Source organism: Myotis yumanensis, unplaced genomic scaffold (assembly GCF_028538775.1).
Source record: "Myotis yumanensis isolate MYYU_CA2020_CCGP unplaced genomic scaffold, mMyoYum1.0.hap1 SCAF_1, whole genome shotgun sequence".
NCBI lineage: Eukaryota > Metazoa > Chordata > Mammalia > Chiroptera > Vespertilionidae > Myotis > Myotis yumanensis.
In genome coordinates, this window is record NW_027223752.1 from 125,248,051 (window position 1) to 125,271,950 (window position 23,900).

The 23,900-nt window shown below is 41.2% G+C and overlaps 1 protein-coding gene across 1 annotated transcript; it reads left to right on the forward strand.

Moving 5' to 3' along the window:
* The first annotated feature begins 1,768 nt into the window (after positions 1–1,768).
* FKBP3 (FKBP prolyl isomerase 3) lies at positions 1,769–23,673 on the forward strand. The gene is made up of 7 exons (XM_070431671.1): positions 1,769–1,905; positions 4,412–4,513; positions 5,711–5,818; positions 17,374–17,509; positions 19,771–19,838; positions 21,508–21,605; positions 23,343–23,673. The coding sequence occupies exons 1-7, from the start codon at positions 1,798–1,800 to the stop codon at positions 23,395–23,397; spliced, it is 675 nt and encodes a 224-aa protein (XP_070287772.1). The 5' UTR covers positions 1,769–1,797; the 3' UTR covers positions 23,398–23,673.
* The last annotated feature ends 227 nt before the right edge of the window (positions 23,674–23,900 follow it).

Below are 23,900 nucleotides of genomic sequence, written 5' to 3' on the forward strand. Positions count from 1 at the left end.
ACCGAACAGTGGGACACGGGGCGGGGCCGAGGCCAGCTTACCCAGTTGAAAATGCCGCCACTGAGAGCGCGTTGGGGAGATGATTGGCTGGCTTCCCGGAAACCCGCGCAGCCAGCCGGGAGGCGAGAGCATTGTTTTGGAGTTACTCTAAATTTGGTCCCCTTTTCAGTTTTCCTTTAGACTCTGAAATTCAGTTCCTTCTCCAATGACTAGGTCTTAGAGCAGTGGTTCTCAACCTTGGCTGCACATTAGAATAACCTGGGAATCTTTTTAAAATCCTGATTTCTGGGCCTCATCCTCCAGAAATTCTGTTTCTTTGTTACTAATGTTGTGGCCTCACCCATAACAAAGAAACAGAATTTCTGGAGGATGAGGCCCAGAAATCAGGATATTAAAAAGATTCCCAGCCCTAACTGGTTTGGCTCAGTGGACAGAGCATCGGCCTGCGGACTGAAGGGCCCCAGGTTCGATTCCCGTCAAGGGCACCAAAAAAAAAAAAAGATTCCCAGGTGATTCTAATGTGCAGCCAAGGTTGAGAACCACTGTGTTAGGGCGTCATTGCTAAAGTGGTATCGCTTAAAATAATAAAAATAAATAAGCTGGAGATCCCCAGGACAATGGATACTCATATTTTTCGTGAACTTGACGTTATTGATCATCTATAATGTTCTTATTCCTTGTTGTGTTTTTAAATCAGAAGATAAGGTGAAAAGCGAAATTGTTTCGATTGAATTAAATGTCCTATTTATTTATCTGTCCAGGCTGAGAAAACAAAATGTCAGGTCTCTTTTTTGCAGTATTAGGCGTGGCAACCCATTATCTTACTGTTTTTATTGCTAAGAGGAATTAAATGGTTTGGTGCTGATATTGTTGGAAAATCCGAAAGAAAAAAGGCGTCTGGTGCTCCTTTACATCTTTATAAATATGGTTGGTGTGGTATGTCTACTTTAACAATAACTTTCTCAGACTTCTCCACCTACTCTAAACCTGGCGACTTTAACCTCTACAAATCTGTTTCCTTGTATAGTGAGGGAAAGTATACACACATTATGAGGTATTTTGAATATTAATATTAACGCTTTATTTGGTCAAGTTCTGAATTTGCTTTTAGGCAAACTGTTTCTCTTGTGTGAGTCTCAAAAAGGAGATGGTCAGATAAGGGTTGTTTTGATGGACAAGAACTGAGTCAATTTAGGTGTAAATATTTGGGCTAGAACTAGATAAAATGAGATTAGATGCCTGAAGTCTCTATTATTTTCTTTAGCAGGTTATAGACTTAAAGGCACAGTAGCCCTTGCCCGTTGGCTCAGTGCATAGAGCATCAGCCTACGAACTGCAGGGTCCCAGGTGCACATGCCCGGTTTTGGGGTGTGCAGGAGGCAGCCAATCAATGATTCTCTCATCATTGATGTTCCTATCTCTCCCTCTCCCTTCCTCTCTCTAAAATCAATAAAGTATAAAAAAGGGCACTTCCTTTAAATAAATATATATATTAAAAAGGCATAGTAGCCCGACGTTAAAAACAATTGTGGGTAAATATCATGTCTCCTCACAGGGGTTCCAACTAATAATAGATGACAGCGTGCCATCATCTGCAAGGGTCACATCAGCTGGGTTTTAACCTGACTCAAAAAAGAAGCCCCCAAAGCGCAGCCTAGACGTCACTCAAGGGCCGCCCAGTCTTGCGGGGTGGCGCAGTGGCCCCGCCCCCTCAGCGCCGAGCCGGGGCCACGCCCCTGGGGGCGGGGCGACGCAGCGCCGCGGGCCGGCTCAGTAAAGCCGCGGCAGCGGGGGAAGATGGCGGCGGCTGTCCCACAGCGGGCCTGGACCGTGGAGCAGCTGCGCAGCGAGCAGCTGCCCAAGAAGGACATTATCAAGTTTCTACAGGACCACGGTTCAGATTCGGTACCAGAGGCGGCGGGGCGGCCGGGCTGGGGCGGCCGAGGGACGCCTCACCCCCCCCGGAGATGCCCGTGGGTTCCGAATCCCTCCGATCCCCGCCCTCGTCCCGCGGCCGCTGGCCTGGCAGGCCCGAGAGGCCTCGCGCGCCGGCGTCCCTCCCGCCCCTCGCCGGCCCCGCTTGCGGGCGGAGCCGCTTTGCCGCTGGGGACCCGCTGGGAGCCCGCTGGGAGCAGGCGCGTTATTAGAACCTCTCTGGGACCCTGGCATGAGGGCGGAGGCCGTGCACGAGGGAACCGGGGGACGTGGGCGCCGCGCGGGCAGGGGCGGGGAGCGGGGCGTGGGCGAGACCGCTAGCCGGGTGCGGGCCGTTAGGGACCTGGGACGGATGGGGTTTCGGTGGGAGTCATGTGTGCGACTTGCTTTTCTCATCAGTTCCTAATACTGAACAGTAATGCATGTGATTTTTAAAAAAATTCGTAGCTTTCGCTTTTAACTTTTAAAAACACGAACTCTTTACATGACCTTTTCATCTTTACACTGTGGACTTCTATGTGCAATTCATGTACAGCGGCCTCCCGTTGTTATAAACAAGCTAAGAAGTCTATTTTCTCATTCTTTACAGGGTACGCCCTGCGTTTTTTCAGCTTAGTCTCCATCTTAACCATGTCTGGTCACAAGTAATTTCTTCAGACTTTTTTCCTTCAGAAATTAAGACCATTCCTACGTCTTGAATTGTTGAACGACTGTCCAGTTGGTTATGCCCGCGGCATCGCCCCCTTTCAGATAGAAGCAGCAGTCTCTATCTGGTTTCTCTACAATTTTCTCATGCACTTCTAAGCTAGCATTTAGAAATACTGTTTCTGGGTTCTTTAGGAAGATTGTAGATTTTCACTTGGAGAGGAGTAGCATGATTCTCCAACTTCCATCTCCATGCTCCTGAACAAGCATCTTGACATCAGTAAATAATTAGTACATCTACAGCAAGAGCTGTGCTCAGTGTTTGGGGCTACAAGGATGAAAAAGAAAGACGGTGGTCCAGGGATACCGTTTTACCATTTTAGTGGAATTATTTTAAACCAATTCATATTTCAACTAGAATAGAGTAGGCATATCATTTGGTAACATGTTATCCCTCAGTACTGTGCTCCATCAAATTTCTTGTAAACACATCATCCCAATGTGGTATCTAATGTAAAACTGGCTAATTTCAAGAGACTTGGAGATATTTTTATAACGTTTTTTTTTTAAAGTATATTTTATTGATTTTTTACAGAGAGGAAGGGAGAGGGATAGAGAGTTAGAAACATGGATGAGAGAGAAACATCGATCAGCTGCCTCCTGCACACTCCCTACTGGGGATGTGCCCGAAACCAAGGTACATGCCCTTGAACGGAATCGAACCTGGGACTCCTCAGTCCACAGGCCAACGCTCTACTCACTGAGCCAAACTGGTCAGGGCTATAACATTCTTTTAAGTGCTTATTCTCCTCTGTTCACACACATACTTAAACCTGTACTTGATATTCATCAGTTTATTGATCATAAGATATCAAGGAGATATTTATATGTTGGATATTTGGAACATTTTCTAAAGAAATCACAAGAGTGCTAAAGCAAGTGATTACTTCTGTTTAATTAAAATAGCCTTTCCCCATCAGCCTTTATCATTTAGAACATTTCTCTAGGAGTGGCAGAGAACAAAATACCGTAGAATAGTATTAGAAAAATTGCTTTATCAGAAGGTTCAAAGACTCAGAGAACAACAAAAAGAAAACGGGGAATCAAGCAAGGACCGCAAGACAGAAAGGAAGCATTAAAATCCCCATATTACATGATTTTAAATTGAAGTTAAATAATTTTGATGACTTGATATTTTAATAGTATTTTGGTGTCCATTTACCAATTTAGTCTTATATTTGAGAGAAAGGTAATTTTGTTGTGGATTATCCTTACAACAACCCTCTGACATACATGCTGTGACTAATCTTTCACTATGATATAGAAACTGAGTCTTTAATAAAGGCTTAGTCCCTTGTCTAAAACCAGCTAGGATTTTAACCCCGATGTTCTAACTCCACAGCCCATAAATGTAACCGCTGTATATCCGGCATTTTGTAGCAGTGCTGCTCAGCCTGCCAAGAATGGGTGACAGATATGGCGAGATAGCTATGCCTAATATGGCTGGAGGCCCCCATTGTGCTAGGAGCAGCTTGCCCAGTTACCAAAGTGTGCTTGCTGTATCAATGTGCTTTTCTGTGAGCTCTGATACAGCACTCACAGTATAATATTACAGTCCTAGGCTTGTAAATCTAGGACTTACAAGCAGGGCCCTTTATCAATCTTCTTTAAATTTTTTTGTTATGAAGTAGGGTATAAAATACAATATTTCATTTTTTCCATCATTAGTAGTACTATTGAAAACAATGACTAATATAAAGATCATTTTGTAATTTTAGACCCTTCTTATATGAGGGAAATTGTTTTGACTAACCAGCTTTTTTCTTTATAGTTTCTTGCAGAACATAAGTTATTAGGAAACATTAAAAATGTGGCCAAGACAGCTAACAAGGACCATTTGGTTACAGCCTATAACCATCTTTTTGAAAGTAAGGTGAGTGTTATTGTATTTTACTAGGGACCCGGTGCACAAAATTCATGCGCGGCGGGGGGGGGGGGGGGTGCCCCTCAGCCTGACCTGCACCCTCTCCAATCTGGGAGCCCTCAGGGGATATCCTACTGACGGTTTAGGCCTGTTCCCCGTGGTTCTCTGCTCTCTGTGGACCTGCCTGCTTGATGCCACCATAGGCCTTGGTGTCTGCTCTCTGTGGGGGCCCTGTGGGGGACTGCTTGCCCCTTGCTGCCATGGCCAAGGGCAAGCAGGGCCCTTCTGTCTGCTCGCTCACTGCGGAGGACGTTCCTGCCCCACCCCCAGCTGCTTGTATGCGCACCAGCTCGGAGCGCCTGGGTCCTGGGGATGTTCCCGCCCCACCCCTGGCCGCTTGGCGCCTACATATACAAAGTAACACACCACCTTTGTCAGGTTAATTTGCATACTCACTCCTGATTGGCTGTGGGGTGTCATGAAGGTATGGTCAATTTGCATCTTTCTTTTATTGGTGTAGATTGCCAGAATATTATTTTGAATATTTCCCAAATTAAATTTGAATGCATTTATTTGCAGAATATGTTGAAGTTTTTACACCTGTAAATTTTCTTAATTGTAACCCTAAATAGACTGGCTGTCAAATCTAGTGAGGCTAGTTTGCACTTTAGCAGGATGTTTTATTTTGAAAGGGACCAGATTTTTAAAATAATTCTCTTGTCGTTTAAGACAACAAATTCTTCTTTTTTTTCCTTTTAACAAATTCTTAAGGGCACTGAAAAATTATAAATCCAAAGTAAATCCCATTTCATTAATGAACTTAAAGTAAGTTAGATTTATGCTGAGACTTTAGAAAACCAAATTTTAAGACATTCCCCACTATGTGTTCACTATGAGATGATCATCTCCCGCAGTAAAGAATATTAAGGAGTTGTTGGAGTAATATTCATATCTCTAAGTTATGATTCTCCTTTCTGAATTTATATTGTGAGATGGTTTGAGAGTCATAATGTGTTGATTAAAATTAAAATGCTTTACATAAGATTCTTTGTTCTTAGGCAGTTTCTATTTATTTACATTTGAGTAGTGTAGCCTATATTCATGGTGCAGGTAGATGTTCATTTAATTGAAGCTGCATATCTAGATGTCTCTCCTAGCTTTTAGCCAATCCTGCATATGATAAACATTAAAATATTTTCCCTACAGCGTTTCAAGGGTACTGAAAGTATAAATAAAGTGTCTGAGCAAGTGAAAAATGTGAAGCTTAATGAAGATAAACCCAAAGAAACCAAGTCTGAAGAGACTCTGGATGAGGTTTGTATATAATATTTTCTTACTTAGTTCTTATGTGAACTTGAGAAAAGTATTTATTTTGCAGCTCTGATTTCTCATAATGAGGGGTAGTTGAATATGGCCACTTAACGGTAAGCCAAACACTAATTTGTAGTGTATTTCCCTTAGGTGTACTGAATCAGAAAAAGGCCTAAGCTGTGGGGGCCTGGTGGGGAAGCCTAAGAACCAGTGCTTTACAGTCAGAAAGCCTTTCCTTTGATATACCTCTAGCTTTGTGCTTTTTGTTGTTGTTGTTGTTTTAAATCCTCACCTTGGGATATTTTCTTTGATTTTTAGAGAGAGAAAGAGGGAGGGGGAGAGAGAGACATCAATGTGAAAAAGAAACCTCGATTGGTTGGGGCTGGAGATGGGCCCTAAATATAGGTATGTTCCCTGACCAGAAATCAAACCCGGGACCTTTCTGTGTACGGGATCATGTTCCTACCAAATGAGCCACACTGGCTGCCGGAAGCCGGTCCATCCTTGCTGCTTGACACAGTCGCTGCAGGAAAGAAACATCTGCCCAGCATATGTTTCAAGGGACCTGGCATATATAGCATACTGTTCTTAATATGTTTGCTCTCCTTAGTGCCATGTGTTTTAACCAAGGTCACCTCTCTGAGAAAGGTTGTTTCCCCAGGTGGGGATTTTTCCCTGAGGTTAGGGAGGGGATACAACCCCTTAATTAAGTGCCAGGCGGGTAGTTAAGCTACATAATCTTTACTCCCTGGAATGGAGATAAGAAACGCCCTAACCTTTGTAATAGAAATTGACAGGATTAAAATCGGCTTGTATAAATACGGATGTAACAAGACAATAAACATCAGATCCTCATCAGCTCCTGATCAGATCCTAACCAGAGCTTGGCTGGAGTTCCTAACCAGAACTTTGGCTCAGATCCTGGCTAGAGGTCCTGACTAGGCTGCTGATCAACTGAAGGCTGTCTCTCTGTCACTCATTCCTTGCCGACTCCGTCCACACCTTTGGGGACCCATGGACCTGCTGGGGTTGCACCCCAGCAACTGGCCAGGCCTAGCTTTTCTTTTTATATTGCCTCTATGTCTGTCCAGAACTTCTGAGCTTTCAAAGCTATTTTAAGATCCTCATTCTATAGCCAAGTTGGACTGAGTGAAAGAAACTTCATTTGGTTATTTTTAGCTTTTTCAAATGTACATAGTGTCCTTGGCAATAGAAATAGTCCAGTCCTGCCTGCAGGGTATAAATTCATCTTCTAATCTCTACCAACCCAGGTTTTATATATTGATGCAAAGATGTGAAGACCCAGATAAAATCATTTCTGCAAATGGACAGCCTTCATGAAGCTAAGGACAGCTTTTAGAACAGCCTCAGTAGAGCCGAACTGATTATGATCTTGCCACTCATTCCTGGCAGTCTTAATATCAGTGATAATAACCTAATAATAATATTATTAGTTATTGTAAAGAGGTGTAGCCTATTGATAAGGTGAAGCATTTGGGTATTAGTGGAAAGAGTATAAATAAGATCAGGTATAGAAGTGTAAATGTTTTATGACTAAAGCTAGTTAATTTGCATAACCTTTTCCTGTTGGTTGAAAAGCAAATATTAATGTTTGTGGAAAGGTACACACAAGCAATTTTGAGGTTTATCACAAGTGTATAATTTAATGCAAGTTATACTAGTCAAATATTGAGCAGCTAATAAGGTAAATAGAGGTATAATAATTACTAAAAGGGTTGCAAAGCAATTGGCAACATAGTTTACCTTACAGAAAATTAGAATAAGGGAAGTGTATCATTAAAAGGTTAAATGAGACTTACAAATAAAAGTAAAAGGCAGTAAGGGCTGGAGACAATCCAGAGAGATCCTGTGAGGGTCCTAAACTATCTCATTTTATTTATTTAAGACCTATTTATTTATTTATTTATTTATTTTTGGATCCGTGAGTTAATGTCATGTCAGAACAACTAAAAATAAAGTGTAAGTGACCGCTATTCTTGACCATAATCTTGTGTCATATAAACTGAGTTACTCCCACCGGGTTTCATCTTGCGTTTGCAAATAGTAGCCTTCAGGGTTTTGTGATCATGTTCCTCTTAATGACATTTTTAAAATATATTTTTATTGATTTCAGAGAGGAAGAGAGAGAGAGAGAGAGAAACATCAATGATGAGAATCATTGATCAGCTGCCTCTTGCATGCCCCCTCCTGGGGATCGAGCCTGCAACCCGAGCATGTACCCTGGACTGGAATTGAACCCAGGACCCTTCAGTCCACAGGCCAACTCTCTATCCACTGAGCCAAACCAGCCAGGGCAGGACTTCTTTTCATTTCATTTAGCTGGCCAGCCTGAACCCAATTATGTGCTCTCATTGTCTTCCTAGCACCTGGATTCCATAGCCTCTGGGCCAATACTTTGCTGATTTCCTGCTGTCTGCTTTCTCTGTTCATGCTTAGTGACTACTGAACGGGACAGTGTAATTCTAGACTGATAGACTTACTAAAGATTCTTAAGCATGGTATGGTTTGCAGAATATTACTTTAGAAAACTTACTAGAATAACCATTTGGGCCCTGGCTGGGTTTTCTCAGTGATTAGAGCACTGGCCTGGGGAAGGCTTAGTATGATTTTTTTTTTTAAAGGATGTAAAAACCTCAGTATTTTTTATATTGACTACATGTTGAAATATGTTGAATGTATTGGTTTAATGTGGAACTAAACAGCTGAAAATTACATTTGTGGCTCTCATTGTATTTCTACTGGGCAGCATGCATGACATTCAGAGTCTTCCAGTGTCTGGCCCCTGCCCAGCTTCAGATTTACTATTTCTGTAGAAATACTCTTCAGCCACAAATGGCTGCTCATTATCTACAAAACTGCCCTTTCCCACTTCCATCCTTTATTATTTACTTAGTGCCTCTTTTAACTTCCCTACTTGTCAGTTCTGTATCCACTTTATCTTAGCATCCTGTGCTTCCTCTACAGGTCTTACAACATATGTAATTATAGACATGTCTATACTCTGCTAGAGGGAGGGCAAGTACCATGTCTGCCAATTCACCTATGTATCTCTAGTTTCTAACACATAGAACGTGCTCAAATATTTAAATTAATAATAGGAACAGTTAGGTAATATATTCTCATTTTTAGAGGCTATGATGTGATCCAGTACATTGTAATTGAATGATTACTCTCAAAGTCCCTTTATCTCTGGGTCTAGACCAGGGGTGGGCAAACTTTTTGACTCGAGGGCCACAATGGGTTCTTAAACTGGACCGGAGGGCCGGAACAAAAGCATGGATGGAGTGTTTGTGTGAACTAATATAAATTCAAAGTAAACATCATTACATAAAAGGGTACGGTCTTTTTTTTTTTTTTTAGTTTTATTCATTTCAAACGGGCCGGTCTAGAAGTACCTAGGTCAGACCCAATCTTGGGAATATAGTTCTTTTCATTACTTTGGACTAAGAAATTGCTGCAAAGCCAGGAAATTACCTAAGAGCCAGGTTCATTCAAGCATATTACTTTCCAGAACAGCCTAAGAACTGATGTGACTTCTCACCATGAACCAACCAGATTCTTGCAATGAAACCCAAAATCAGATTAAAAATCAGATTAAATAACTAGAGCAGCATTTCTCAAAGTGTGTTATGTAAGTCCCAGAAGTTCGAGATTGTTTTCCTGGCATCATTTAAACCTGTACGTGTGTCTCCTACTTTAAGATTCACAGTATATATTATTAGCTAATGACAGCTTTGAGAAGTCTTGAAGAATGGAGGTATATTTAACTTTGAATCATGTTTTCCAAACTTAATTATATTAGACTCCTTTTCTTCTAACAGTGTTAGCAATGCCAAGGAACGAGTGAGCCATAAAAGGCACTTTGTGAAACACTGAAATGGAGGCTATTAGTGGGCAGATGGCACCTTCACTGTTAAGACTGAACCATAACCACCAAATGTGTGTTTGAATTATTATTCTAGGACCTCTAATGTAGATAACACAACATGCCCATGTAACAACAAACAGGAAAACAATAGAATGACATTAAGGTTTAATTAAATGTAGTTTTTGTTCACTAATGAGACCTTGTTTTTCAAATATTATGTAATTTACATATTCTCACATAATAAACTAGAGGCCTGGTGCACGAATTCATGCTCCAGTGGGGTCCCTCGGTCTGGCCTGCGGGATCAGGCCAAAACCGGCTCTCTGACATCCCCCAAGGGGTCTCCGATTGAGAGAGGGCACAGACCAGGCCAAGGGACCCCACCGGTGCACAATCAGGACCGGGGAGGGACTCCAGAGGTTGGCCAGCTAGGGTGAGATTGCGGGAGGGCTCCCGGACATGTCCAGCCTGTCTCACTCAGTCTTAATTGGCCGGACCCCAGCAGCAAGCTAACTTACCGGTTGGAGCATCTGCCCCCTGGTGGTCAGTGCATGTCATAGCAACTGGTTGACCAGTTGACTGCTCCGTAGTGGTCAGTGCATGTCATAGTGAGCGGTTGAGCAGCCTTAGCATATCATTAGCATATTATGTTTTGGTTGGTTGAACGGACTACTAGACACTTAGCATATTAGGCTTTTATTATATAGGATATATGCAGTCATTCCATTTTGTAGCTTTAAATTTTTTTTTATTGCCCTAACTGGTTTAGCTCAGTGGATAGAGTGTCGGCCCAAGGACTGAAGGGTCCTGGGTTCGATTCCAGTCAAGGGCACAAACCTCAGTTGTAGGGCTGGTCCTCGGCCCTGGTTGGGGCACATGCAGGTAGCAACCAATTGATGTGTTTCTCTCACATTAGTGTTTTTCCTTCTCTCTGTCTTTCACTGTCTCTTCCACTCTTTCTGAAAATCAATGGGAAAATATTCTTGGGTGAGGATTAACAAAAAAAATTCTTTTTTAAATTAAAATCCTTTTCCCCCAGCACAGCTGATGTCACTTGGTGGTTGAGCATCTTCCTATGAACCAGATCATGGTTCAATTCCTAGTCAGGACACATGCCTGTGTTTTGGGTTTGATCCCCAATAGGGGGCATGCAGGAGACGGCCAATCAATGATTCTCTCATCATTGATGTTTCTATCTCTCCCTCTCCCTTCCTCTCTGACATCAATAAAAATATATTTTAAAAAATTATTTCCAAATTTGGGATATGTCTATATATATAAAAGTTCAGCGACCGGAACGACTGGAACGACTGGTGGCTATGACGCGTGCTGTGGCAGCCAACCAGCCTGATCGGCCTCCCATCCCCTGGCTGGCCCACCTCCTCGATTGGCCCCCAACACTCTGGTCAGAGGCAGGGCCAGCCGCCAGCTATTCGTTGCCGCCAACCCAGCCCCCAATCGGCCCCCAACACCTTGATCGAGTGTGGGGCCAGCCGGCCAACTGCTGTGGGCCCCCCCCCACCCCCCCCCCCGCCAGCCCAGCCCAATGAGCTCCCATTGGGCGACCAGCCAGACCCCACCTGTGCACAAATTTGTGCACCAGGCCTCTAGTATTACTAGATTTTTGTCAAGTAACCATTTTAAGCCATTTGTTTTTCTGATATAAAACTAGCATGCTATTGCCCTGGCAGGTGTGGCTCACTGGTTAGAGTGTCGGCCCAAAGGGTCTCGGGTTCGGTTCCCAGCCAAGGGCACATACCTGGGTTTTGCGATCGCTCCCCACCCCCAGGCAGGAGGCAAGCAGTTGTGGCTCTCTCACATGGATGTTTTTCTCTCTCTCTCTCTTTCCCTTCCTCACCCTCGCTTCCACTCTCTCTGAAAAAGCAATGGAAAAAATATCCTCAGGTGAGGATTAACAACAACAAAAATAGCATACTATTTTTATTTTATTTATTTTTAATACTATATATATATATACACACACACTTTTTTTTTTTCCAGAGAGGAAGGGAGAGGGAGAGAGAGATAGAAACATCAGTGATGAGAGAGAATCATTGATCGGCTGCTTCCTGCACGTCCCATACTGGGGATCAAGCCTGTAACCCGGGCACCTATCCTGGATCAGAATCAAACCGGGGACCCTTCAATCCAAAGGCCAATGCTCTATCCACTGAGCCAAACCAGCTAGGGCACATGCTATTTTTAAATACAAAATAACAGAAAAGGATAGAGAAGCCCTAGCCAGTTTGGCTCAGTGGATAGAGCGTCAGCCTGCGGACTGAAGGGTCCCGGGTTCGATTCCGGCCAAGGGCACATGCCTGAGTTGAGGGCTCAATCCCCAGTCGGGGGTGTGCAGGAGGCAGCCAATCAATGATTCTCTCTCATCATTGATGTTTCCATCTTTCTTTCCCTCTTCCTTCCTCTCTGAAATCAATAAAGGAATATATATACTTTAAAAAAAAAAAAAAAAAAGGATAGAGAATACAGAATATAATTCAACACCTTGAAATAAACATATTTAACATTCCAGAATGTTTTCTCTTAACATTTTTATGCATATATTTATTTAAATAGTTGAGACATGACTGTAGTTAGAACTATTTGTTTTTCCCTTAATGTTGTAAGAATTTTTCCACTATTTTTTTCTTTTTATGTTTTCTTTTTTTCTTAGGATTTTTCTACTATTAAAAACTTCATAAAATTTTATTATCATAAAATGTGTGGTAATTTTGCTATTATGGATAATAGTGTATCTGCATAGGGTAACTGCATAAAGATTTTTTTCCTAAGATTCAGATTACTTCTTGAGCATATATTTCTATAAATGGAATTACTTGTTACACTGTAAACATCTTTAAATTGTATTCCAAACAGATGATTCCAGTTCACACTGCTACCAGTAGACACCTGACCATTTATAGTGCCATAAAGTAAGCTTATAGTGGGAGTGTCAGGGGGGAAGGTAATGTTTACTTTTATAATGCACATTTTACTCAAGCTGTAGATGTGACTTCCTTTTGATTTAGGATGGCCACTTAGCTTTAGTTCAAAGTGCTAATCCTTAAACGTGGATAGGGATTTTTACCCTATCCAGGCCTTACTTTTATCTATAAAAGATGGGGTAAAAACTGTCAGATTGCTGTGAAATTAATGAATTGACATAAAAAAATGACTTCTATAACACCTGATTTCCATATGTGCTTGTAGTAGTAAAATAGTTAAGAGCATGGGCTTTATATTCAAGCTGCCTGGTTTCCAATTCTGCTCAGCCACCTAGGAGCTGTAGGGCCTTAAGCAAATTACTTAACCACCCTGTCCTTATGTTTCCTTATCAGCAAAACAGGGATAACAGTTACTACCTCACAAGGAAGTGAAAATTAAGTCAATTTATTGTAACAACTATGCATAGTGCCAGGTGGATACTTGAAACATTGGGGGATCACTTTGTAAACTATTTGATTATCTTTATATTTTGCTATACACCTGAAATTGATACAAAATAATATTGAATGCAAACTATAATGGAAAAATAAAAAAAATTTTAAAGGAAAAAAACATAAAAATGTAAATATAGAGTAGGAAAAAAAAGCAATTTTTAAAATATATTTTTTTATTGATTTCAGAGAGGAAGGGAGGAGAGAGAGAGATAAAAACATCAATGATGAGAGAGAATCATCCATTGGCTGCCTCCTGCACGTCCCCACCAGAGATTGAGCCTGAAACACAAGCATGTGCCCTGACCAAGAATGGAACTTGACCTCCTGGTTCATATGTCAACTCTCACCACTGACCCACACCAGCTGGGTGAAAGAAAGGCAATTTATGTAAGGCATTTGGAATAGTGCCTGGCACATAGGGCATTCAATAGATATTAACTATTAACATCAATAAAGGTTATTATCACTATTACTTGGGTATAGTGGAAAAAATAGGGGCTTTGGATTCAAACTCAAGTTCATATTCATTTTCTACTACTCACTAGCTCTGTTGCATAAATTCCGGGGACCTCAGTCTCATCTGCAAAAATGCAAGTAGGTGATACCTTCCTTCAGAGGATTGTTAGGATTAAGTGGGATGTTATGTGTTAAGTGACTGGTAAACAATAGGTGTTTAATATCTCTTACTTCCTTTCCCATTACTAAATGTTTTATACTATACAATTTCTATATATTAAATATGTCTAAGAAATTGCTTTCCTCACAATATATGAATCACCATTGATTAGATTAGCCTTTGGCTAAAAAAATTAAAGAGACCCTGATAATCTTGCTTTGTTCTATGAAATATGCCTGTTATGATAATGTCTGTAGATAATTTCATTCATTTTTTTTTAATTAAATCTTTATTGTTCAGATTATTACATTGGTTCCTCTTTTTTCCCACCATAACTCCCCTCCACTCAGTTCCCACCCCACCCTCAGCCCTCTCTCCCCACCCACTGTCCTCATCCATAGGTGCACGATTATTGTCCAGTCTCTTCCCGCACCCCCCACACCCCTTCCCCCCCCCCCAAGAATAGTCAGTCCATTCCCTTTCTATGTCGCTGATTCTATTGCAATCACCAGTTCATACTGTTCATCAGATTATTTATTCACTTGATTTTTAGATTTACTTGTTGATAGATGTGTATTTGTTGTTCATAGTTTGTATCTTTACCTTTTTCTTCTTCCTCCTCTTCTTGAAGGATACCTTTCAGCATTTCATATAATACTGGTTTGGTGGTGATGAACTCCTTTAGCTTTTTCTTGTCTGTGAAGCTCTTTATCTGACCTTCACTTCTGAATGATAGCTTTGCTGGATAAAGTAATCTTGGTTGTAGGTTCTTGGCATTCATCACTTTGAATATTTCTTGCCACTCCCTTCTGGCCTGCAAAGTTTCTGTTGAGAAATCAGCTGACAGTCATATGGGTACTCCCTTGTAGGTAACTGACTTTCTTTCTCTTGCTGCTTTTAGGATACTCTCTTTGTCTTTTGCTCTTGGCATTTTAATTATGATGTGTCTTAGTGTGGTCCTCTTTGGATTCCTTTTGTTTGGGGTTCTATGCGCTTCCTGGACTTGGAAGTCTATTTCTTTCACCAGGTAGGGGAAGTTTTCTGTCATTATTTCTTCAAATACGTTTTCTTTTTTCTTTTTTTAAATATATTTTATTGGTTTTTTACAGAGAGGAAGGGAGAGAGATAGAGAGCTAGAAACATCGATGAGAGAGAAACATCGATCAGCTGCCTCCTGCACATCTCCTACTGGGGATGTGCCCGCAACCAAGGTACATGCCCTTGACCGGAATCGAACCTGGGACCTTTCAGTCCGCAGGCTGACGCTCTATCCACTGAGCCAAACTGGTTTCGGCTCAAATAGGTTTTCAATATCTTGCTCTCTTTCTTCTTCTGGCACCCCTATAATTCTGATGTTGGTATGCTTGAAGCTGTCCCAGAGGCTCCTTACACTCTCTTCGTATTTTTGGATTCTTTTTTCATTTTGCTTTTCTGGTTGGGTGTTTTTTGCTTCTTTGCATTTCAAGTCTTTGACTTGATTCTTGCACTCCTCTGGTCTGCTGTTGGGCGTCTGTATAATATTCTTTATTTCAGTCAGTGTATGCTTAATTTCTAGTTGGTCCTTTATCACAACATCGAGAGTCTCACTAGATTTCTTGAGGATTTCACTACATTTATCGGTGGTCTTACCAGTCTTTTCGAGGATCTCACTACATTTATCGGTGGTCTCACCAGTCTTTTCGAGGGCCTTACTCAATTTATCGGCAGCTTCTAAACAGTTCTTTAAAGACCTTAAAAGTGTGGCTTTGAACTCTATATCCAGCATTTTGCTTTCCTCCATTTCTGTCATTTGTGACCTGTTTCTTTGTCTCGGCATTTTTTACGCTTCGCTGTGTTGATAGAGTGCCTTCCTGTGCTAAGTGTTCCAATTACCTGAGGTAGACACTCTTGGTGCACCCCCTTGTGGGCTTTGTGCACAGTCTTATTATAGTTACGCCTTGATTATTGTAGTTATCACTGGGAGGAATTGACCTCCAGGCCAATTAGCTGTGAGAATCAGCTGTGTCTGCAGTGGGAGAACTTCTTTGCTGGATACACCCCTCTGGGGCAAGACTTGCTTCAATGGGTCTTTGGTGCTCACTGAGTCTGACCCCTGAGTATGTCTTTTATGGTTCCACAGAGCTGCAAACTGGATGGTCTCACTCTGACTTCTGGGCTTCCTGGCTCCTGGATCTCTAGGGAGGTGCTAATCTAGCCTTTGCCAGCGGCTATTCAGCAAAAGCCTCCCTGCAGGGCTTGGGCGGGGCAGGTCCCACGGGATCAACAGGGCGGGGCTAGCAGTTATGGCTCCTCTGAGTCCTGCCCTCAGAGGTTTGCTTCTCAATGTAATCGCTGCAAGCCCCTCCGAGAGAAAGCAGCCCTCGAGTTCCAACCGATGCCAGACAGTCCTGCTTCTCCCGTATGAGTCTGGGTCCCTAGAGACTCGCCCGGAACTGGAGCTCAGAGCCTGAGACTCCCTCCTGATTGAAAACGACAACCGCGCCCTCAGCTGCCAGCCCAATCCACGTGCTACCTCCGCACCTTAGTATTTCACCTCCGCACTGCGCCTCCTCTGAGTCTCAGTATGGTTTTCTCTTTCCTTCTAGTTGTAGGATTTCCACTCAGCCAGCCTTCCTGTGGTTCTGGATGATGTCCGTTCCATCTTTTAGTTGTATTTTTGAAGTGGTTGTTCGAGACAGCAAACTCCGGTGTTTACCTATGCTGCCATCTTGGTTCTCTCAGCAGCACAAAAATCTAATTTCATTCATTGTGTGAACTTCTTTTCAAGTTCAGAAACAAATCCAACATAACTATTCATTCTAATTTTACATATATTAAAAATGTTTAGTAATGCTAAAACCACTGAAATCTTTAAGAAAATGTAACAATACTTTAATGCCTTATGATTTTAATGGAATAGTAATATTTCTAACATTGGGGAATAACTGGATTCATTTTATGGTTTGTTGAATAATTCACAGAATTGTCAAAAAAAACCCAAAAAAACTGGTTTCCAAGAAGCTGAAAGTTATTGGAAATTAAATTATAAACATCCTAGTTACTAATATTCTCATCACAGACTTGAAATGAGATAGTGACTTCAACTCATAGAGGTGGACCAAAGGCAAAATAGTTTACCAAATTTATGAAACTCTGTGACCAGACTTAGGTCACAGTTGCCTATTGATTGATTTTAGAGGGAGAGAGAAACATGTATTTGTTGTTCCACTTATGTATGCATTGATTGGGCAATTTTTTAAATTGATTTTGAGGGAGAGATAAAGGGAGAGGGAGAGAAACACCGATGTGAGAGTGAAACAAGGATTGGCTGCCTCCTGCATACCACTGGAGATCAAGCCTGCAACCCAGGTAGGTGCCCTGACCTGGAATCAAACTGGTAACCTTTCAGTGCATGGGACAACACCCAACCAACTGAACCACACCAGCCAGGGCTTGTTTGTTGATTCTCATATGTGCCCTGACCAGGGATCGAACCCATAACCTTAATGTATTAGGATGATGCTCTAACCATCAGAGCTACCCAACCAGGGACAATTGGCTATAAGTATTCTGTCATCCTTCTAAAAGAAGGACATAAGTTAATAAGTATGTGTGTATCGTCTGTCTTTGTTTTTAGGGTCCACCAAAATATACAAAATCTATTCTTAAAAAGGGGGATAAAACCAACTTCCCCAAAAAGGGAGATATTGTTCACTGCTGGTATACAGGAACACTACAGGATGGAACTGTTTTTGATACCAATATTCAAACGAGTAAGTCTAAATGTAATCTTATCTTTTTGGCTTTAAGGCATTATAAAATATTTGTAGATGAGCTGTTAGCAGTATCTTTTTGTTGGCTGTCACTTTTTTCCAGAAGTCTTTTGCACCTGTGATGTACTTGGAAGAGGTCTCTTCAGTTCACTGCTTATTGACTGGGTAAATAAAGACCTCTTGGCCATTGAAAAGCAAAAACAAAGAAGCAGCTTAGACTAAACTTGGTTAATGTCCCAAAGTTAGACTTTAGTATCTATACTAATAAAAGGGTAATATGCTAATTAGATTGGCCATCTTCTGGACGTCCTTCTAGACCAGGGGTGGGCAAACTTTTTGACTCGAGGGCCACAATGGGTTCTTAAACTGGACCGGAGGGCCAGAACAAAAGCATGGATGGAGTGTTTGTGTGAACTAATATAAATTCAAAGTAAACATCATTACATAAAAGGGTACGGTCTTTTTTTTTTTTTTTTTTTTTTTTTTTAGTTTTATTCATTTCAAACGGGCTGGATCCGGCCCACGGGCCATAGTTTGCCCACGGCTGTTCTAGACAAAGCCATGGTTGCAGGGGCAGAGGCAGAGGCAGTTAGGGACGATCAGGCCAGCGGGGGAGGAACAGTTAGGGAGCAATCAGGCCGGCATGGGGGAGCAGTTAGTGGGACGATCAGGCCAGCAGACAGGTGAGTGGTTAGGAGCCAGCGGTCCCAGATTGCAAGAGGGATGTCCGACTGCAGGTTTAGGCCCGATCTCTGTGGGATCAGGCCTAAACCAGCAGTCGGACATCTCCCAAGGAGTCCTGGATTGGAGAGGATGCAGGCTGGGCTGAGGGACACACACACACACTGTGTATGAATTTCATGCACTGGGCCTCTAGTCTATCTACACTAATAAAAAAGAAACATGCAAATTGGTGTCACTCTGCTACGCCCACCAGCCAATCAGAGTGCTATGCAAACTAACCCAACAAAGGTGGTGGTTAATTTGCATACACAGGCCCCGAGTGAAGACTGAAGGCTCCAGCCAGAGTGAAGACTGAAGAGGCTTGGCTTCTCTGCTGCAGCTGCAGCAGAGAAGCCAAGCCTCACTGCGGCTGGACCAAAGGCCTGGGTCCTGTGTGCCAGAGGAAAACTGGTGCCGGCAGTCAGGGGAAGGCAGGCCTATTGCACGAAATTCGTGCAACGGGCTTCTAGTATATATATAAAAGCCTAATATGTAAAGTGTCCCCTTGGGAGTTTGACTGACCGGGAGTTCGATCACTCGTTATGATGTGCGCTGACCACCAGGGGGCGGCGCGGAACGAAGGGAGGCCCTAGCCAGCAGCCAGGGAAGGGAGGCCCTGGCTGGCAGCTGGAAGGCCTCAATCGGCCCTGATCACCGGCCAGGCCTAGGGACCCTACCCATGCACAAATTTCATACACCGGGCCTCTAGTGTTAATGTAAAAAGCAGGATACCTTGCATTAGTGGTGTAAATATAGGTCCTTTCCCCTCCACAGTTTCAACCATAATCCTTTGGTATTTTTTTAATTATATATTTTTTATTGATTTCACAGAGAAAGGGAGAGGGAGAGATAGGAGCATCAATGATGAGAGAATCATTGATTGGCTATGTCCTGCATGATCCCTTCCTAGGTATCAAATCCACAACCCAGGCATGTGTATTCCTGGCTCATAGGTTGACACCCAACCACTGAGCAACACCAGTCAGGCCATAATTTTTATATCAAAAATTTTCTTTTAAAGTATTTTTTAAAATATATTTTTATTGATTTCAGAGAGGAAAAAAGGAGAGATAGAAACATCAATGATGAGAGAGAATCATTGATTGGCTGCCTCCTGCACACCCCACACTCGGGATCGAGCCTGCAACCCGGGCATATGCCCTTGGCCGGAATCGAACTCGGGACCCTTCAGTCTGAAGGCCAAACTCTACCCAATTCAGCTAGGGCAAGAATTTTCTTGGTAAATTACCTGGCTTTCTGCATTTTTTTCAAATGCACAGTATTATAAGTTCTGAAATCAAGTTACAGACTTAACCCTTTTCGGTCCAACGTGGAGGCTGACTCGACAGACCAGGTGCTAGGAGCAGGTCCAATATCGAGGCTGAGACACCGCAAACTGGTTCAACATTCAATCCCATCAATTAATTTGGACCAGACTTTGAATTCCAAAAATAAAATTGGACCGCAAAGGGTTAAATCCCTGTTTTCCCATTGGAACTTAATTTCATCATTAATTATATAGAAAATTTGTTTTACAGGTTCAAAGAAGAAGAAAAATGCCAAGCCTTTAAGTTTTAAGGTTGGAATAGGCAAAGTTATCAGAGGAGTAAGTAAAAAATGGCAGTGTGTCAAGAGATTCTGGCACATGCTACTTGTGGCATGGTACTATAAAGAATTAGGATTGGGGATATCATGAAAACAAGATTTGGAGTATGGCAAATTTGTGCTGTCATCACTAAATGTTCTGGCACAAATTAGTAAGGTCTCTAGGTCTCAGTTTCCTCATCTATAAAATAAGGACTGTACAGCCTATTAGGTCACTAAAAGATTAAATGAACATAATTTAAATCATGACTCCTATATTCCAGCCTACCCCTTTTATCTTTTCCTTCAAAAATTAATTTTTAGTGTGTTTAGCTTTTTAAATTTTAGATTCTTGTAAGATGTTGCACGGCTGTTGTACCACTTATAACATGATCAATAAAGGTAAATATCTGTTCCACTGAAGTACTAATAAAAGCAAGAGTTTGTTCTGTAGCCCTCACCTCTCACAACTTAGGCTCAAACACCAGAAAATCTTTCAAACATAAGTATATCTTTACCCAACTTTCCCTGTGAGATAACAAGAAAACTGAGAAAAGGAGAAGTTAGCTGTACCTGACCACTGCAGTGTACAAGAGATATAAGAGTAGTACTGATTATCAGCTTCACTGAATCGGGTTGTCATGCTAGGGCCCACTTATTTTAATTTGTCTTTACTCAGGACACCAAACATTAATAACTGAAACACATTTAAATGAAGTTATCAGAACCTTCAGTGTATCTTTTTTTAAGTCTTAAAATATGACTCAATCATATCCAGAGCCCAAAATATAAAATAATTTGGAACTATAGGCTTAGTTGGAAATAACCTTAATGCTACCTGATTATACTAAGTTGAGAGCAATTGTCAGGTTGAGCTATTTTTCTATTTTTATATCTAATTTGCTTACTGGTAAATTTCTTCTAGTTTATTTTGTTAATTTTCAGTATTTGGCAAATCTGTCTCTGTCCCTTGAACTTTATGAACAGTTACATTTCAACAGAGTATATATTAAGTCATATATTCTATATCCTTTCATTGTATTTATTTAATTATTTTTGGTAACTGGCTTTAAGATCCAAATTTGGACAAAATGTAGCAGCAACCCATATATTCTATATCCTTTCATTGTATTTATTTATTTTATTTTTGGTAACTGGCTTTAAGATCCAAATTTGGACAAAATGTAGCAGCAACCCAGAAATCTCTCACTTCTTTGAGTAATTTCACCTTCTACAAAATATATTAATGCTCTAGCATGTACTTTGTTTTTAACCATCATGACTCCACTATTAACAATTTGGTAATCTTAAGATAGTTTTAGAGATAGTACTTGTTAGTTTATCCTTATAAAAATAATTTCAGAAATTTGTCCAAGGATATATTAGTGTAGCAAAGAAATTATAGTGCTAATAAACTAGTTTCCATGTTTCCACATTACAGTTTACAAAAGTGCTTTTACATTATATCATTTAAGGCATTTGAGTATTATATTAAAAAAATGGTTTAATTTATCCTTTTTTTCATTGAGGAAATAAAGGACAATGATTTGAGGACTCTCCCAAGGACATTACCATTTATGACATAATGAAATCCAGTAATAAAATGTTTTTCTGTATATAACCTTACCTGTCTTCTGATTTCACATGTATTTTTGAGAATCATTAGTTTGATTCTGTATTCTTGCCTTTAGTGGGATGAAGCGCTCTTGACTATGAGTAAAGGAGAAAAAGCTCGACTAGAAATTGAACCAGAATGGGCTTATGGAAAGAAAGGACAGCCTGATGCCAAGTATCCTTTTTTCCTTTGTAATTAAAGGAAAAACACTAAAAAGGATCACCTGAAGGTATGAAAGATGCTATCTAGGTTAACCTCCAGATCAGGAATCCTGTTCAGACCGGAATTCCTGATTTAGATGCTTTTGTGTCAACACCTCCAATATAGACAATACTGGAGGCCCAGTGCACAAATTCGTGCACAGGTGGGGTCCCTCTGGATGGCCTGCAGGGATAGGGCTGAAACCCACAGTCCAATGCTGCCTGCAGCTCCTACCTGACTCTCCAGCTCATCCTGGCTCCACTGTGCCTGGTGCAGGCTCACGTCTAATCAGTCCCTATCGGGAGAGGCTCATGTTGCAGTAGCAGCGCTCACCAGCCATGAGCCCTGCATCTGGTGCCCTCCCAAGGGAAATGGCCTGCGGGATTGGGCTGAAACCAGCTCTCCGACATCCACTATGGGGTCCCAGATTGGGAGAGGGCACAGGCCAGGCTGAGGGACCCCACCGGTGATCGGGCTGGGGAGGGACCGAAGGAGGGCTCCAGGGCATGTCCAGCCCATCTCACTGGGTCCCGATCGGCTGGACCCAGCAGCAAGCTAACCTACTGGTCGGAGCATCTGCTCCCTGGTGGTCAGTGTATGTCATAGCAAGCAGTTGAGCAGCCATAGCATATTAGCATATTACGCTTTGATTGGTTGTTCAGTTCTGCTGTTTGTTCTATTTGCATATTACCCTTTTATTATATAGGAGGATTGTGTATTGGTACAAAGTATTCAAACTTGAGCTGGAATCTCCTTTCTTCCTCTTACTCATGCTCTTAATTTTTAAGATTTAAACTGTGAGATTTAAGTTTTCCTCTATGACAGGCAATTGTTTGAAGGGTTTACTTTAAGGAGTTAAGATGCCCAATACAAACAACTGTAGCATATTATAGAATGCAGATATGTCTCATGGTATTTTTGCTACAGTGTAATCTCAGGCGATTATAAAAATGGAACACATGTTGGGGATTACCAGTTGTGAAATGAAGGAGAACATGGGTTCAACATGCTGTAAGCTTTTGTGATCAATACTAATGACAGTATACTTTTTACCTGATAAAAAGAAAAAAAGAGCCATGACTCCAGACCATTACGCCAGAACTAAATGATTACTAACAGCTAAGTAGGAAGTTAGTTTTTTTGTTGTTGGTTCCATTCCCATTGTAAGTTTGGAAAAAAAGTTTTTGGAAGTTCTCTCTAGTCTTATCAATTAAAATTATTTGGGAATAGTCTCTTCTAAGTCTATTAAAATGAGTTGGCTAGCTGCAGCTCCCTCTCTGTGAAGCATGTTAAGATCAATCAGATAAAAGTCACACTCTTCTCTAAACTCAGCATTTTAAAACAGCAAATATCAGGTACCTCCTCATATTAACTTTGATTTAATATATACCCAGCTAGATTGAAAAAACTTTTTTTGAATACTGAATAACAAGTTTTCATTAAGTGGTTGCTAAATTGGGAGTACTAGTTAGGCATCCAGATAAGGAAGATCCCAGCCAAGCTAATGCCTAGTCAGCCTATAATTTCTATTTACAAAGATATCTCTATTAGGAAGCACTATTCTTGGAATGTATTAGCCTGTGAGTCAGCTGCAAAGCCCTTTTCTTTGTAGTTAATTGCCAATATCCAGTCTACATAATTCTAATTTTAGACTAAGATTCTTGGGAATGAGAAGCAATTTTATCATATTTACCTTAACTTCTTGAACAGAATCCCACCAAATGCAAAACTCATTTTTGAAGTGGAGTTAGTGGATATTGATTGAAACAGCAATGCTTCTGATCTAAAGACATCAGCCATAGCCTTGAAGAAAGTTTCGTAACTAATTACAGCTAGTTACTATTGTAATGGAAGTGAACTGGAAAATTCATAGTTATGTTAGAACTTGTTTACTTTCTCCCAAAAATTAAGAAATGTAATGTTATAAATCCCTGCAGTTTAAAATATTTTACTACAGCTGTGTAAAGTACTGGTTAAGGAGAACTTTTCCTTTTACCTCATGTTGTAAACTAAAAGGCTCAATAAAAATGTACCCAATGTCTTGATTTGTTTGGTGTTAATATTCTGATTAGGTTAACCAGGACTAAGGCTTCATCAAACCAGGGAGCAGCAGTCAAATTGTTTGGACATCTTTGCCAGACATTCATTTAAAATCTTTAAATATTTCTGTATAGTGAGAAGATAAAAGCACAGAGATTGAGAGGAATGAAAAAGATAAAAGGTCTTAGAAATTCTAACAAGAAGATTAACAGCTGAATATAACAGCTT